Below are 14,789 nucleotides of genomic sequence, written 5' to 3' on the forward strand. Positions count from 1 at the left end.
TGTACGTCTTTTCGTATTTTTGTCGATATGTCATTGTTACGTCTGAATTTTGTCAATTTCTGTTTTTTTTTTACACAACATATATAACTAACGTTTCAATTAACTTGCATAAACAATTTCTCGTAGTTTCAAGGCAGTATGTTTTTGTCGAGCGTTCGACTTTTGTCGAAAAAGCGAGACTAAGCGATCCTACATTCCGTCGTCGTCGGTGTCGTCGGCGGCGTGAACAAATATTCACTCTGTGGTTAAAGTTTTTGAAATTTTAATAACTTTCTTAAACTATACTGGATTTCTACCAAACTTGGACAGAAGCTTGTTTATGATCATATGATAGTATCCAGAAGTAAATTTTGTAAAAATAAAATTCCATTTTTTCCGTATTTTACTTATAAATAGACTTAGTTTTTTCTGCGGGGAAACATAACATTCACTCTGTGGTTAAAGTTTTTAGAATTTTAATAACTTTCTTAAACTATCCTGGGTTTGTACCAAACTTGGACAGAAGCTTGTTTATGATCATAAGATAGTATCCAGAAGTAAATTTTGTAAAAATATAAATCCATTTTTTCCGTATTTTACTTTTAAATGGACTTAGTTTTTCTGCGGGGAAACATTACATTCACTCTGTGGTTAAAGTTTTTAAAATTTTAATAACTATCTTAAACTATCCTGGGTGTGTACCAAACTTGGACAGAAGCTTGTTTATGATCATAAGATAGTATCCAGAAGTAAATTTTGTAAAAATATAAATCCATTTTTTCCGTATTTTACTTTTAAATGGACTTAGTTTTTCTGCGGGGAAACATTACATTCACTCTGTGGTTAAAGTTTTTAAAATTTTAATAACTTTCTTAAACTATCCTGGGTGTGTACCAAACTTGGACAGAAGCTTATTTATCATCATAAAATAGTATCCAGAAGTAAATTTTGTAAAAAGATAACTCCATTTTTTCTGTATTTTATTTTTAAATGGACTTAGATTTTCTTTCAGTTAACATTACATACAGTCTGCAGTTGAAGTTTTCAAAACATTCATTAGATTTATTAACTATCCTAGATTTTTACCAAACGTAGACAGAAGCTTCTTACAATCATAACATGGTATCAGGAGGATTTTAATTGATTTTTTTCCTCATTTTTGTTGAGCCCGCGATTTACAGCAAAAGTAGGCGAGACACTGGGTTCCGCGGAACCCTTACAAATTTTTTTAGATAGTTGTTCCTTTCATTTTTCTGTTTTTGGTAGTTGTTTATTTAACCATTTTAAATTTCAGCCTTCAATTTTATATAGGCGTGCATTATTACGTAGATGATGATTGATGGCTGCATAATTCCATCGGCAAATAAATATTCATATTCAAGGCGCGAACATGTTAATGTTATATTGATATCAACCCTGCTTTGTACTAGACCGACACACTGTGACGACTTTTGGTGACCTATAGTTGTTAATTTCTGTGCCAAGTGGTCTCTTGTGGAGAATTTTCTCATTGGCAATCATACAACATCTTTTTTTATTTGAACTTGCTATTTCGTAAGGTAACATTTCAAAGGAAGACATGTCACCTAACTCGAACACATTATTCTGGCTCCGAGTCGACAAGTCTATTGTTTTACTCCTTTATGCCCGTACTTACCGATGAAGCAGGTAATACGAATTTTAGTGTGGTTTGAACTGACCTCCCGCTCTGGAGTCGCACATGCAACCATGAGATCACCGAGGCGTTTAACAATTACAACACAACCAGATAATTCTTTTCTGTATAATAGAAAGTAGAAACAAATAATTTTGATACATTTAAGATCAATGGTCAAATTATTTTCTAATTGTACAGAATGAATTCGCAGATGCCCGATTCCAATGATTTTTCTTCTTCTTCTATTGAATCCATATGTACGTTTTCAATATTTAAGCTCTTTTGGTATTATTGTATTATGTATTTTATTTATTTTATATTTTGTATTTTTTTTAAATTTTCTATTTGTATTGATAGTGTTTGAAGGCCTGCTTGAAGATTTACATGTCATTGTTAAATGTGTTACCTTCGTAAAAATATAAATAAAGGTATTTTACTTACCAAATACGAACAATAAAATGATGGAAGATAAATCGATTAATTGATTTGGAAACTCTGTAGTCTGTTGTGCTGCAACATTGATGTATACACAATATATTTTTTTAATAAAGACATACAAATAATTACAAGTGCAGTTCTAGTATATAATAATGTGAATTTGAAATTCTTGATTCATATACTAGTAAACTTTACATGCACTTGAATTGAAAAATGAATATATGTACCCTTTTACAGCTGTCAATGTCATTCGATTAATAATCATTTCCTGAACGTGTAAAATACTATACTATGTACATAGCTTTTATGATTTTCATTTGTTTTCTTACTTTAAAGATCTATGCATTGACTTTCCTGGCATCAACTGCGCACCAATTACTTGTACTGTACCATCAATAGCCAAGTTGTGTAAGGAAACATGTGGGATATGTTCAGGTATGTATAAAATAGTTCTAGATACTTTATCATTGAGAAAGAAAATACATACAAATTCTGTAAACTATCTTATATGCATGGACACGTCATTCAGGAGATAACTGTATTGTATTTTAAGCTCTAACGGCATTAATTGGGGATTGATGGTCGCAAATTAAGTTTACTTGCGTTATATTGTTATCTCCATTCTAACAAACTTGATAGAAAACAACCTTAAAACATTTATTTAAAATTTGTCATGGTGCCGTCTGCGCTTGCGTGTACGGCCCATAGCATCAATTGTCAATTGAAGCCATGTAAATAAGTGACTTTATCCAATCAAAATGAACAATACAAACGTTGTTTTGCGTTAGAAATCGCGTTAAGCCCAGCACAAGCCCATCTTGCGGTTTTCAATTTTTTTTATGTAGTAAAAGGAGGAAAGTTTTTAATATTTACATTGTTTGTCTACTAGCGAAAGACTGTAAACTTAATCGCGACAATTACTAGTAAATGGTTTACAGTTATAAAGACTTTAAAACCTGTTGAACGAAGTTTTATCTTGTTGACCGAAGCACCTGAGACCCACCTCCAAGTTTTGGGTGGATTCGTGTTGCTCAGTCTTAAGTTTTCTGTGTTGTGTTTTTTTGCATTAATGTTTGTCTGATAGTCATTTTCTTTTTTAGCCATGGCATCTTCATTTTATTTTTGATTTATGAGTTTAAATGTCCCTCTGCTCCTTTTGTGTTTTCATATACCACATGGTTTACCAAACTCTATATACAAAGGCTACAACACATTTGTAATCTGTTGAAAATTTTAATTTGTGGTTCATTAGTTCTTACAAAATTAACGAAAATTGATATCCAACGAGTAATAATGAATTCCCATTATACACATCTACTACTTTAGCCTTGCGCGAATAATTTAGAGCTTAACTATACAACTATTGTGGACATTGATATATCTCACTTCCAATTTAATGGAATTTGATGCGACTGTCATACAAATGAGAGATTTAGCTAGCTATAAAACCAGATTCAATCCACCATTTTCTACAGAAGAAAATGCCTGTACCAAGTCAGGAATATGACAGTCGTTATCCATTCGTTTGATGTGTTTGAGCTTTTGATTTTGCCATTTGATAAGGTACTTTCCGTTTTGAATTTTCCTCGGAGTATAGTATTTTTGTGATTTTACCCTTGACTAGATTTAACATGCATTTTGTATGTCCTCATTCTTTTGATGTATATCTCCTGTACTGTTGGCTTTATATTAAAAAATCAAAATCTTCAACCAAACTCTTAATTGGTTTGCAAAAGTGGTAGAAAGGACGAGTTGGTCTTTACCACTATGGTTTAACACATTCGACAACGCCTTTCTGTTTTTTTAAGGACTTTTCGTTAAATAAGACCCGTGGATAAGCGGGAGAGTGAACTCTGTCTGCCTTTGATATTTTAATTTCAAATAAGGCTTCTCTATTAAATTCTGTCAAAACTCGTCAAAGATTGTTGATTTTCAGTTTCTCATTACTACTCATAACTATGATATTATTACGTAAGTATTTCTGTATTGGCCTTGTTATTGGTCCGAGGCTTGCTGTATTGGCCTGAGGCGAAGCCGAAGGCCACTACAGCTGGCCGAGGACCAACAACAAGGCCAATACAGATATACACGTAATAGTATCTTTATTAATTAACTACAGTGTTACAACTTTTTTTTTCATTTCACAAGATGTAATAATATTTTTACCTTAAAGTGGAACTATCCAAATCTCAGTTTCTTTTTATTAGATGCATTATATATAATGATCTCGTGCTGTTTCCAGGTGTCTTCAGCAGGTGCATTTTCTCATCTGATGAATTTTTCTACCCTTTCCAGTCACTATAAAGTGTTACAATTTTAAGTTAGACGCAACACATAAATAGTAATTGGAAAGGTACTGCCTTTGCCTATATTTATATGAAACAGAAGTGGAGGTGTTACGTTGTATTACCAACGGTTCTCCAAGATAGTGGAGGAATACTACAAAAACAGAACAGAACAGAGCTGAAACAAATTGAATATATATATATTTTTAAAATGTACAGGGGAGGATCCAGCAATTTTAAAAAAGGGGTTCCCAACCCAGGACAAAAGGGAGAGGGGGGGTCCAACTATATGTCCCCATTCAAATGCATTGATCGGCAAAAAAAAGGGGGGGGTGTTCCAACCAATGGATCCGCCAATGATGTAGGAGTTGATATTGATACCACTATCCATAAGCCAAATTACCAAAGAACAGAGATTTTCATAATTACAGAATTCCTGGTTCGGGTTTAAAAATAAATGACAGTTTACAAAAAAAGGAGCGAAAGTAAACAGGTCCGAGGTCGTCAAGAATTGAACTTTGTGATAATCTACTCGTCCCCCAAACCTGAAATAGTTCTATCGTCTGCTTTCAAAATACTTTTTAAAGGAATGTGACCGTCTTTAGCCCTAAACGTATGCCATACTGACATTTTCATCATGTTTAAGATCACTAAATGACAACTGCGTCTTCAAAACAACTGTTTAATTTCAGTTTCTGTTTTGTCATGACTATCGATGTAAAAACTAGAGACGTTCCGAAATCCTGCACTTGTGCTAACTCGGCCAATATAGAATAACTCGGCCAATACAGAAAAAATCTATATTGGCCGAGTTATGCTGTATTGGCCGAGTTTACACCTTATATTGCATAGTCAGTTTTCATCATATTAAGTGTAACAATAACAGTGTAGTTAATTAATTAATATTTTTATTATATTTATTTACCTGTTGTATATTGACGAATTTGATCTCTTCCTGATCATGTATGAAATATTTGTCTATGGGCGTTAAGCAACCAACAATCAGTCAATCAATCATAACAATTAATGTGATTTTTTATCTTATTAAATGTGTGCTTAAAGACAATCAGATCATTAACAATATCAATTAAATTTTAAGTTGATATAGTTTTGTTTTTTATCATGCTCAAGTACAGCAGGTAAAATCTTTTGTGAACAAGAATGACTTTGAAATAATAACTATTAAATGAGAGAGAGAGAGAGCCAAAGATACCAAAGGGACAGTCAACATCATAAGTCGAAAATAAACCGAAAACGCCATGGCTAAAAAGATAAAAACCAACAGTAAAAACAATAACACATAAAACACAACATAGAAAACTAAAGAAAGAGCAACATTAAGTTGCAATAAAATTGTATTTTTAAATGATAAAAGTGCTCAAAGATATGTGATATTGTTATGAGTTTGTCTATGCACACACGTTATCTGTTAATTATACTATTATTTCTGTATATTACAGCTTATTTTTTTTTTACGTTTGATTGATTTGTTTGTCCATTGTTTTTTATTATGTCTTTTGATGTAACTGAATTATACTTTTATGTTTTTATTGTTGTCTATGTTCACATTGAGTTTTAATATCAACACTTTAACATCAACAAGTTAAAATATTTTTTTTAAATTTTTTTCAGCCACCACTACACTAGGTAAACACATTTACTGTATATTTATTTTTGTATTTAAGAGATATATTCGCTGAATCAAACTATATTTTCGTAGTTGAATGTATGATTGAAATTTCTCTATCTGCCCTCGAATAGTGAATAAAGTTTATCTTCAAGCACTGATATATTATTGGTGGATTGCTTGATTTATGGTTAATGTCACTCTAAGTCGTCGCGTTTAGTTTTATTAAGGTCGAGGATTCTAGATTGCCCCGAACGGACCAACGACAATTTGGTGGGACAACTGACAATCATAGTCAATTAAGATTAGAGTCGAGCTCAATAACCACTTGCAGGGTTTGAACTCGCAACATCAATTTTTACAAGCAAGTGATACAGTAGTTCGACAACTTACACTTTATGCCTCCGTGTCCTTTAAGAACTGCAAAAGGTAGCAAGGAAACCAACAAGATATATTTTTCATTCATATATTTGATATCCCCTTTCTTAATGATGGTCTTTCTAATTACGGAATGTGTAGATTCATTATGCGCAAGTTTGTGATTTTTTTATAACATTTTCAAAAAGAATTGATACAGTAAGGGTATCTTAAATTAATCAAAACTCTCACGTTTACGTTGTTTTTTTAGCTAAATGGAACACATTTACGAAATTGTCTTTCAATATCCTTTGACGGTTTTATATAAATTGAATAATTATACTGTTTATGTCTTATCACTGCCATTCTGTTTTGGAATGAACATCAATTCACTGTCTTAAAGCAATACAATAATTACTGAAATTCATGTTATTTCCAATATTATGCTGCAACCTTTTTTGTTTAGGTAATTAAATCAAGTCCGGAATATGACAGTTTTTATGTAAGCAATTGTTGTTGTTGGTTTCCTATTATAATTGATGTGTTTCCTTCGGTTTTAGTTTGTAACCAGCATTTGATTTCCTTGATCGATTAATGACTTGTATCAGCGGTATTAAATGGTTTTTTTTTTACTGAATCATATTTTCCTGTACTACCAATTGGTCTTATTAGTCGAACTACTGTTTTACTATCTAGTCAACCTGTGGTTGTGAGTCCCAGTCCCGCACTGGACGGGTGCACTCGACCTCAGTCTGAATCTGAATCTGAAAAGGAATGCCTATCAAAAGTCGGTGGTCCTCTCCGGAAAATCAGGTCTTCTCTTCCAATATAAACTGATCGACACGATATAGCACAAAAGTGTTGAAAGTTGCATTAAACACAATCAATCAATCTGTCTGTACTATATTTACGCAAGGGCTGCATTTTAAAATTTTACGCAATTTCAACACAATTTCAATGATTTACAACAATATATATTAACCAAAACATGCACACAATTCTTATACTTCAATGTTATGCTGAAGAGATTAAATCGAGGTCTTTGATTGATTTCTATGCATTGTTTTAATGTTGTGATGGATTGCACGGGCAGTCATATATCGGTAGCGTTTTATACGGAAACAAAATTCAACTTCTGGAATGCATAAGGCAATCAAAACTACAAAATTGTATGAAATTTCAAAGGGAATTTTTTTGATGACATATAAACAGTTCAAATAAAATAATTCAGATACTTTAAGGCTTACATATGGAAAATATCAGAATCTGATTTCAATGTCAACAAGAACAAAATTGTCGGTTAATGATTTTGTTCTGTTGATTAAATTATAATTTCTGATTATTTCTGCTGATGCATTTTTTACGATAACAATGTCTTGTCAAAGGATTGTATTTTATGACTTTTACTGTAACGTTGTTTTTTTTTTTGTATTTTTTAAAACTAAGTATACATTTTAGTTTCATAAGGTCATAAAACTGTATATGCTTGAACAATTTTGAATATGTTTTGTTTTGTTTTTCAGCCACCACTACACTAGGTAAACATTTAATGTATACAGGAAAAATTCAGATAATATATGATATGATTTTAAGCAATTCAAATTACAGAATCGTGTCATATTTAATGCAAGGAAATCATTATGAACAGTTCAAAATTACCATAATTACACACGGCCAATATCAGAATAACGACACCAACTATTGTATTGTAGCACTTTAAGATAACAGTTAACTAGTAATATAGACACCTTATATAGACTACTCTTTATTGGCGGCTTGTTGTCGCTTTGAAAAATTCCCCATTTCCATTTTCAATTTTACTGTGATTTCAATGTCGACATGGACAACAATTGTTGGTAATTGATTTTGATTTGTATGCTTTTGTCGCTGTGTAAATTTGAATTCAGATTTTTTGTCAGCAAACCATATATGCTTGAAAAAGTTTTAATAATTTTTTTTTGTTTTTCAGCTGCCACAACACCAGGTATTATGTTGCAGTATTATTTTCATTTACACATATATTTTAAGTTTTATCCTAAGGTCTTGTTAAGGATTTTTTTCCAGATATAATGACTCCTTATCACCTAACTTTAATCTTTATCCGCCATATGTTGAAAATCAAATATTTTTAAAAAAAGGAGGTCCATAGCCTATCAATATTTTTAGCTTGACTTGTTCTGTAAGTATTGCCCTTCTGACTTAAAGTATGAATTTTAAATTCTAGACTTTTTTAATTCCTACTATTAAAAATAGGGGATTTGCCTTGAAGCCTTTCCAGCCAAAATTGCGACGATATCAATTTGATTTTAAAGGTGTGATGACATGATAAAAGCTGATCTTTGTCCACCTTTCGGCAATACAGTTTATCGGTGGGTTGTGGGTATTCACGTGGGCAGCAAGTGTGCCCCTTTAATATAAGACTTGATCATGTACTGTTACGAATTATAGTTTATGGCCCACTCAGTAAAGACTCTTTTTCAGATGCTATTTGCTTCAAACTGGATGTCAGTAACTGCTAGTACATTAGCACTTTACTTAGCGTCTTATGGGGGTGTATAGACCGCTATCACATCATGTCTGTATTTCGTTATATGTTTCTGCTTTGTATCAACCTGATGAGTGAAACCTTTTTCAATTCTTTTTTATCGCCCTTCCCTACGCTTATATTACTGCTCTGTCGCCCCACAATTCTCGTATCACGGCTTTGAGACAAAAGCAGGCATTACCAGCGAAGTCACAATGTAGGAGTAGACGTTATCAAAATTTCTTTCGTCAAGCGTAAAACTGTCTTGGGAGGGAGAAAAGACCAGTAATAGAACGACAAAAAGATAATCGGGGTTTCTTCGTATAGCTATCATCAAATATCAGCTGCTGGACACAATGTAAAGCTTTTTAGTTCGTTAGTTCATGTAACTTTGATGAATTGTTTAAATCTATTGACGTAAACTACCTTTCATGTTTTTAATTGAAGATTTTACGTTTCCGAGTTATGGTGCTTATTCATAAAAAAATGTAGATTTTTTCTAGCTTTTGGAAAACAAGTCAAACGTGCTTTGATAATTTATCATGCAACTTTGGTGAATGGTTTAAATTTAGTAAAATCCTTCAGTATTTTTCTGTAGTAATTTCTGATATGACATTGCGGAACACAAACCGACAAGACACATCAATATTTTATTTACAAGTATTTATGTACATGTCGTTTATATGATAGAATGGTACAATGTTATCATTTATTTCAATCAGAAGCTCAAGAACTGCATTGTACTAGTAATTGAGCCCATACCTTGTTTCATATTTCCAAGTGTATTATTTTCAAACTTGAAGCGCAATGCAAAACCAAAGAAATTTTCCTTAAAAATTCAGATGTGCTATGAAGCAAATGTCAACTATGTATTAAAGCAAATTAATTTGATCTATTTTTTACTTTGTGTACATTTTCAAGGTTGTACTGATCAAGATCCAATACCAGATTGCCAGTGTGCATATTTAGATCGAGAAGCTAATTTATGCGCAGAGTCAGAGAGAGTTTCAGATTTGAAAAGATTTTGTTGCTACTATTGCAATAAAAAGAAGAGCATATTCACTTGTCCTGATGTCACATGTCTTCGTCTAGAAAAACCGGAACAGGCAGAGTAAGTTATATTTAGTATCCTGCATTATGACCGTTTTATAAAAGAATTACCTTGATTATTACGATTTCTTTTAAAGGTTGTAATGAAGTAGTATGAGTTCAGTCTTTGTTTGATTTGTTCACACATCGTTGTCAATATAATCCAATTTATGCGACTGTCATACCTGTGAAATGTTTAGCTATCTATAAAACCAGGTTAGATTCAACATTTTCTACATGAGTTAGGAATATGACAACTATTATTCATTAGTTTGATATGTTTTAGCTTTAGCTTTTGATTTTGCAATTAGCTTTGTAGTTTTTCGAGGAGTTTGGTATTTCGCTTTTGTTTAAATTTTCAATTAAATTATCTAAAATATCATACATATATTGCAATCTAGAAATGGTTACACCAACATTTAACTAAAATACTGATTTTTTTTATTTTCAGGGTGGACAAAATGCCCAAACCGATTGGCTGTATTTCCAAGTAACTAGATATTTGCAGTACAGATATGGCGTTGAAACATTTTAGAAATAAATCAGGTTCTTTTGTAGTTATATATTTACAACCGTGTGTTAGCTGAAATTAAAAAGGCTTATTTTGGTGTTTTTTTTATAGACAATTAGTTTGTGTTTGATTAAAAGTATTTTGCCTTTAACAGATAACTTTACCATTTGGAACTGACCGAACGCATCATTTTAGCAAGGTGTTTAACTGCTGGAAAGGGCCGAATCCATGAGATGATACATTTATACATCACAGACAACATCCGGGGATATAACGAGATACATAATCATAGATAATGACTCATTAACGTATTTTGATATGAGGAAAAAGATGTGTGTCACTTCGGAACATAACTGCATTTCTTTCCGGAGCACATGATTTCAACCCTTTCAATTGCACGTCGCTTGATCTTCAATTTTCTCTGTGAAATGTATAGATTGCCTGTTTTCTCATTGGTTGTGTCCTTGTTGATGGTTTTGTTGTTTTCTTTGATTTATAGTTTATGAAGATCAAGTTGATATATTCTTACTTTGAATATAAAAATGTTGTAATGATCATTAAATAAAGATGCTCGTGTGTGAGGAATAATGGCACTTAAACGTAGGAGGCGAGACGTGCTTATCATGCTCTTTATTATTATTTAAAAACCCAAAAATTTTAAATTGATATTGTTAGTTGAAAGACTTTCAGTTAAGGAACATAGTAAGTAAGCTAAATATTGATAGGTTATGGAGCTCCTTTTCGAGATATATGAGTTTAAAACAAAGGAGGGAAAGGATGACTCGAACTGCTACCTTATATTTGCATTATTATTATTTGGGTCTAAAATCGAAACGATCTATTTGGTAACAATTGCAATATTCATGAATTGTTACAGGACTTTTTCGGAAAAGAATGATTAGTTGAACCTGGCATTATGACCAACCAAACCTCCTGCTTATATCAAATGGTTAAAACAAATAGTATATAATGACAACACTACGTGACAGAAACAAGGCACAGACACGCACACAAACACTCATCACAGAGAAACCCACTAACAAATTAAATAAAAGTCGACACACCATAGAAGTTGCAATACAACAATAAACATCTTCCGTCAATGACCAGCTGCACAGGGCATCTCAAACAGTGACGCACTTATGTAACAAAATTTATTCTTGTACTGCTTGTATTTTTACAACACTAGTCCAAACATTTACGACAAGCAAGGTATTAAAAGACTATTTTATAATTATTTGAACTACAAACGATACGACATAACACGTTATCCAACCGAAATAACAACAGAAACATCAACTATAAATTCATGAATGTAGGATGTATAAAATACCGATACATGTCGTATATACTAGTTCAAATTCATACACAGTAAAACCGTCATATTCGGAATTAATGTCACATTCGGCAGACAGACAAAATAGAAGTAAATCGACAATCTAAGACGTGGTAAATATGTCAACGGTAAGTTTAGACACAGACTCATCGTATACATGTAGATCTTACAATTCGTGATGGTGTCCAATTTATGAAGAGTCATTTTGAATTTATTATAATCATGAACTCTGTACGATCAGTTTCTTCGTAAGGAGCACACTCCTGTTCAAGATATCCATATTGTGTGAACATGCATGAGCAAAACGTTTCGATTGAAATATGAAGACACTATACGACGAAGCAGATTGTTTGAAACTGTTAAGAAATGGGGAATTGATTATTGGAAAGTTGAAATCATCCCGTTTCTCGTAGATTTTAGTGAAAGGTCGTCCATCTGTGTCAATATTGAGTTAAAATAAACAAGGTATAAGGGAGTCCTCCTAGTATCAGTAGTATCCTTAATTTCAAGTTCACTGGGGTAAATGAGATGCAAGTACTGACTGAGATGGAAGATTCAGTGGGAGGACATTATCAATAGATCTAAAAGTCTATTTAAGGAATTTTGCTATGACCTTTTTCTTTTGTCTATTAGAAAGCTCTGAATGAATTCTACTTCCTACGAGTACAAAAATAAGTCGTCCATACGTAGTGCACAATTAATACCCATTATAATACCGATTGTTTGTTGAAATATCAATCCTCAAAACTCAACAAATAAAAATTCTAGCATTTTGATAATATCATCTTCACTGTATTTTCTGATAGATTCAGTGTGGTTCTTCAAAATAAGAGTTGTTATACCCATTATATCTACGATTCCCATTTAAATCTATAAAAACTCTGAGAAATAAACTCATCATAAATACCAGGACTAAAACTTTACACTTACGCCAGACGCGCGGTTCGTTTACAAAAGACTCATCCGTGACGCTAAAATAAAAAAATGTTAAAAGACCAATTAAATTACGAAGTTGAAGAGCATTGAGGACCAAACATTCCTAAAAGTTTTGCCAAATACAGCTAAGGTAATCAGAGATGGTGAAGTCGATCTTTCTATATATTGAACACAAGATATAGCAGTGTTAAGCGTAGAAAGATCAAATGCCTCAATGTTGCAGAAAATTACAAGAGATTGATCAAAGATTAAGCAGTTGATTTTGAGAATCCAATCCGCATCTGGGTTAACATTTTTAATTAATTCTCCATAGGCGGTAATGGTAACGTTTTCCTCCATTGCTCAGTCCATATCGTTTACTTGAACATGTATGATGGCTCATATCGAAGCTGATTAATCTATACAAGTCTGGTTTAATTTTCGGGATGGTAAGTGAGATTACTTTTTTCGCAAATTGCTGGACCCCAGAAGATGGTGAAAAATGTCGCTCTCCTCATGAAATAATCCCAAAATTCTGATCATAAAATTCAATAAAAAAATTGTCTAATAATTTATTTCAGGTCAAATCTACATATTTCTTTTCTCATCACATCAGCTCTATAAAACAGTTCTTATTGTTAAATTATGTCCATTTTTAAAATCACAGCATCCACAATTGTATGGCGGACTAATATTGTTTTTAATTACGTCATCTGAGTTCATAATCGCAAGGTCCATTAGGGATATCCTGACCCATATTAGATCAGCAAATGTCAGATTCTACTTGTATTGCAGTATGGATTCCTTCGGTTCACCTTTTCGAACAATTCTGTGAAGTTTTTTTCCGCATCTGAAATAAAATAAGTTAATTTTTAGTATTTTGAAGTAAGCATGCTTATTACTGTTCCTTACATCTTTTAGTAGAAAAAAAAGCACAAAATTCATATGTTATCAATTCACAGTTTAGACATTAATTAAGATTTTTCATACCTTAAAGTGCCTTTCAACAAACCTTCATTACCTTACTGACTTTATAAAAATCATCATGTTTAGATGATAAATCATAAAAATATTGTGTTTTTTACTGTAAATAAGGTAGATTAAAGAATTTTTCAATCAGAAAATAATGTTTTTGTTATTTGTTTCTTTCATTAAAGGAATACAACATTTTTATTTTTATATAACTGTTAAGATTATTCACAGACCATTCTAAAACAGGTTTTTAGTTTTAAAATCCATCAAGTAATAACCATTTTAGAGTTCTTTTTGTGTGAGTGTTCAAATAGGGAAAAATGGTGCGTTTCCTTGGTGAAGATAACATTGTGACGTCATCACTTTTGTGACGTCATGACTTTATGATGTCATTATTTAGAATTGTACAAACCTAACAAAGTGTATACTTATTCAATAATGAAAGGGAAAAGGAAAAGAAACCAATATAAGGTTGGTAACCAAGCCCATCTATTGCGTTTTGTATCCCTAACAACAGATCAAGGTTGTGGTGTTATTAATGTTGTTGCTCCATCTACAGCTCCATCTACACAGGTTTTAAAAAAATTATCTATGCAAGTTTCGCCTGCACCACCTAAACTTAAATTTTCTATTTCCACTATAGATTTGACACATAAAAACACCACAGAATCTGTCTGGTTATCCCGCCTTCCAGAAAATGAGTACAAGCTGTACTCAAAAGAGAGTTCCGATAAAAAATCTTATGTAGCCCCACAAACCGAAAAATGTGCGACTACGGTCAAACTACTAAGACCCCATAAATTGTCAGACGATTATTCAGATGAACATATAGAGGAGAAAAGTACTGAAAATAGAACAGTAGATAGAGATCTTAATATTTTAATGATCAATAGTCTTATAATTTGTCATTTCAATAAAAGTCCAAAGTATGTTGTTCCAGACTCAATGGGGTCTTGGTTGAATTTGGGAAATGAAGTCTACCAAGTTTTTATTTATTTCAGAAAACTATTTAGAGAAATAAACACAGGACGTTCTGGTCGCAAGAGTGCTACAATTAACTATGTGTTTCAGACTGACGTGAAAAACTGTAATATTGGTA

General features: G+C 32.3%; 1 protein-coding gene across 2 annotated transcripts in view; it reads left to right on the forward strand.

Moving 5' to 3' along the window:
• The window catches only part of LOC134718875 (uncharacterized protein DDB_G0274171-like), a 29,552-nt gene extending 19,024 nt beyond the window's left edge, over positions 1-10,528 (forward strand). For both annotated transcript variants that reach the window (XM_063581703.1, XM_063581705.1), the window contains 6 exons: positions 2,411-2,509; positions 5,992-6,006; positions 7,867-7,881; positions 8,313-8,327; positions 9,789-9,978; positions 10,408-10,528. In XM_063581703.1, the coding sequence (XP_063437773.1) occupies positions 2,411-2,509; positions 5,992-6,006; positions 7,867-7,881; positions 8,313-8,327; positions 9,789-9,978; positions 10,408-10,450 (377 nt within the window). In that variant the 3' untranslated portion in view covers positions 10,451-10,528. The remainder of the gene's footprint in view (positions 1-2,410; positions 2,510-5,991; positions 6,007-7,866; positions 7,882-8,312; positions 8,328-9,788; positions 9,979-10,407) is intronic.
• The last annotated feature ends 4,261 nt before the right edge of the window (positions 10,529-14,789 follow it).

Source organism: Mytilus trossulus, chromosome 5 (genome assembly GCF_036588685.1).
Source record: "Mytilus trossulus isolate FHL-02 chromosome 5, PNRI_Mtr1.1.1.hap1, whole genome shotgun sequence".
Lineage (NCBI taxonomy): Eukaryota > Metazoa > Mollusca > Bivalvia > Mytilida > Mytilidae > Mytilus > Mytilus trossulus.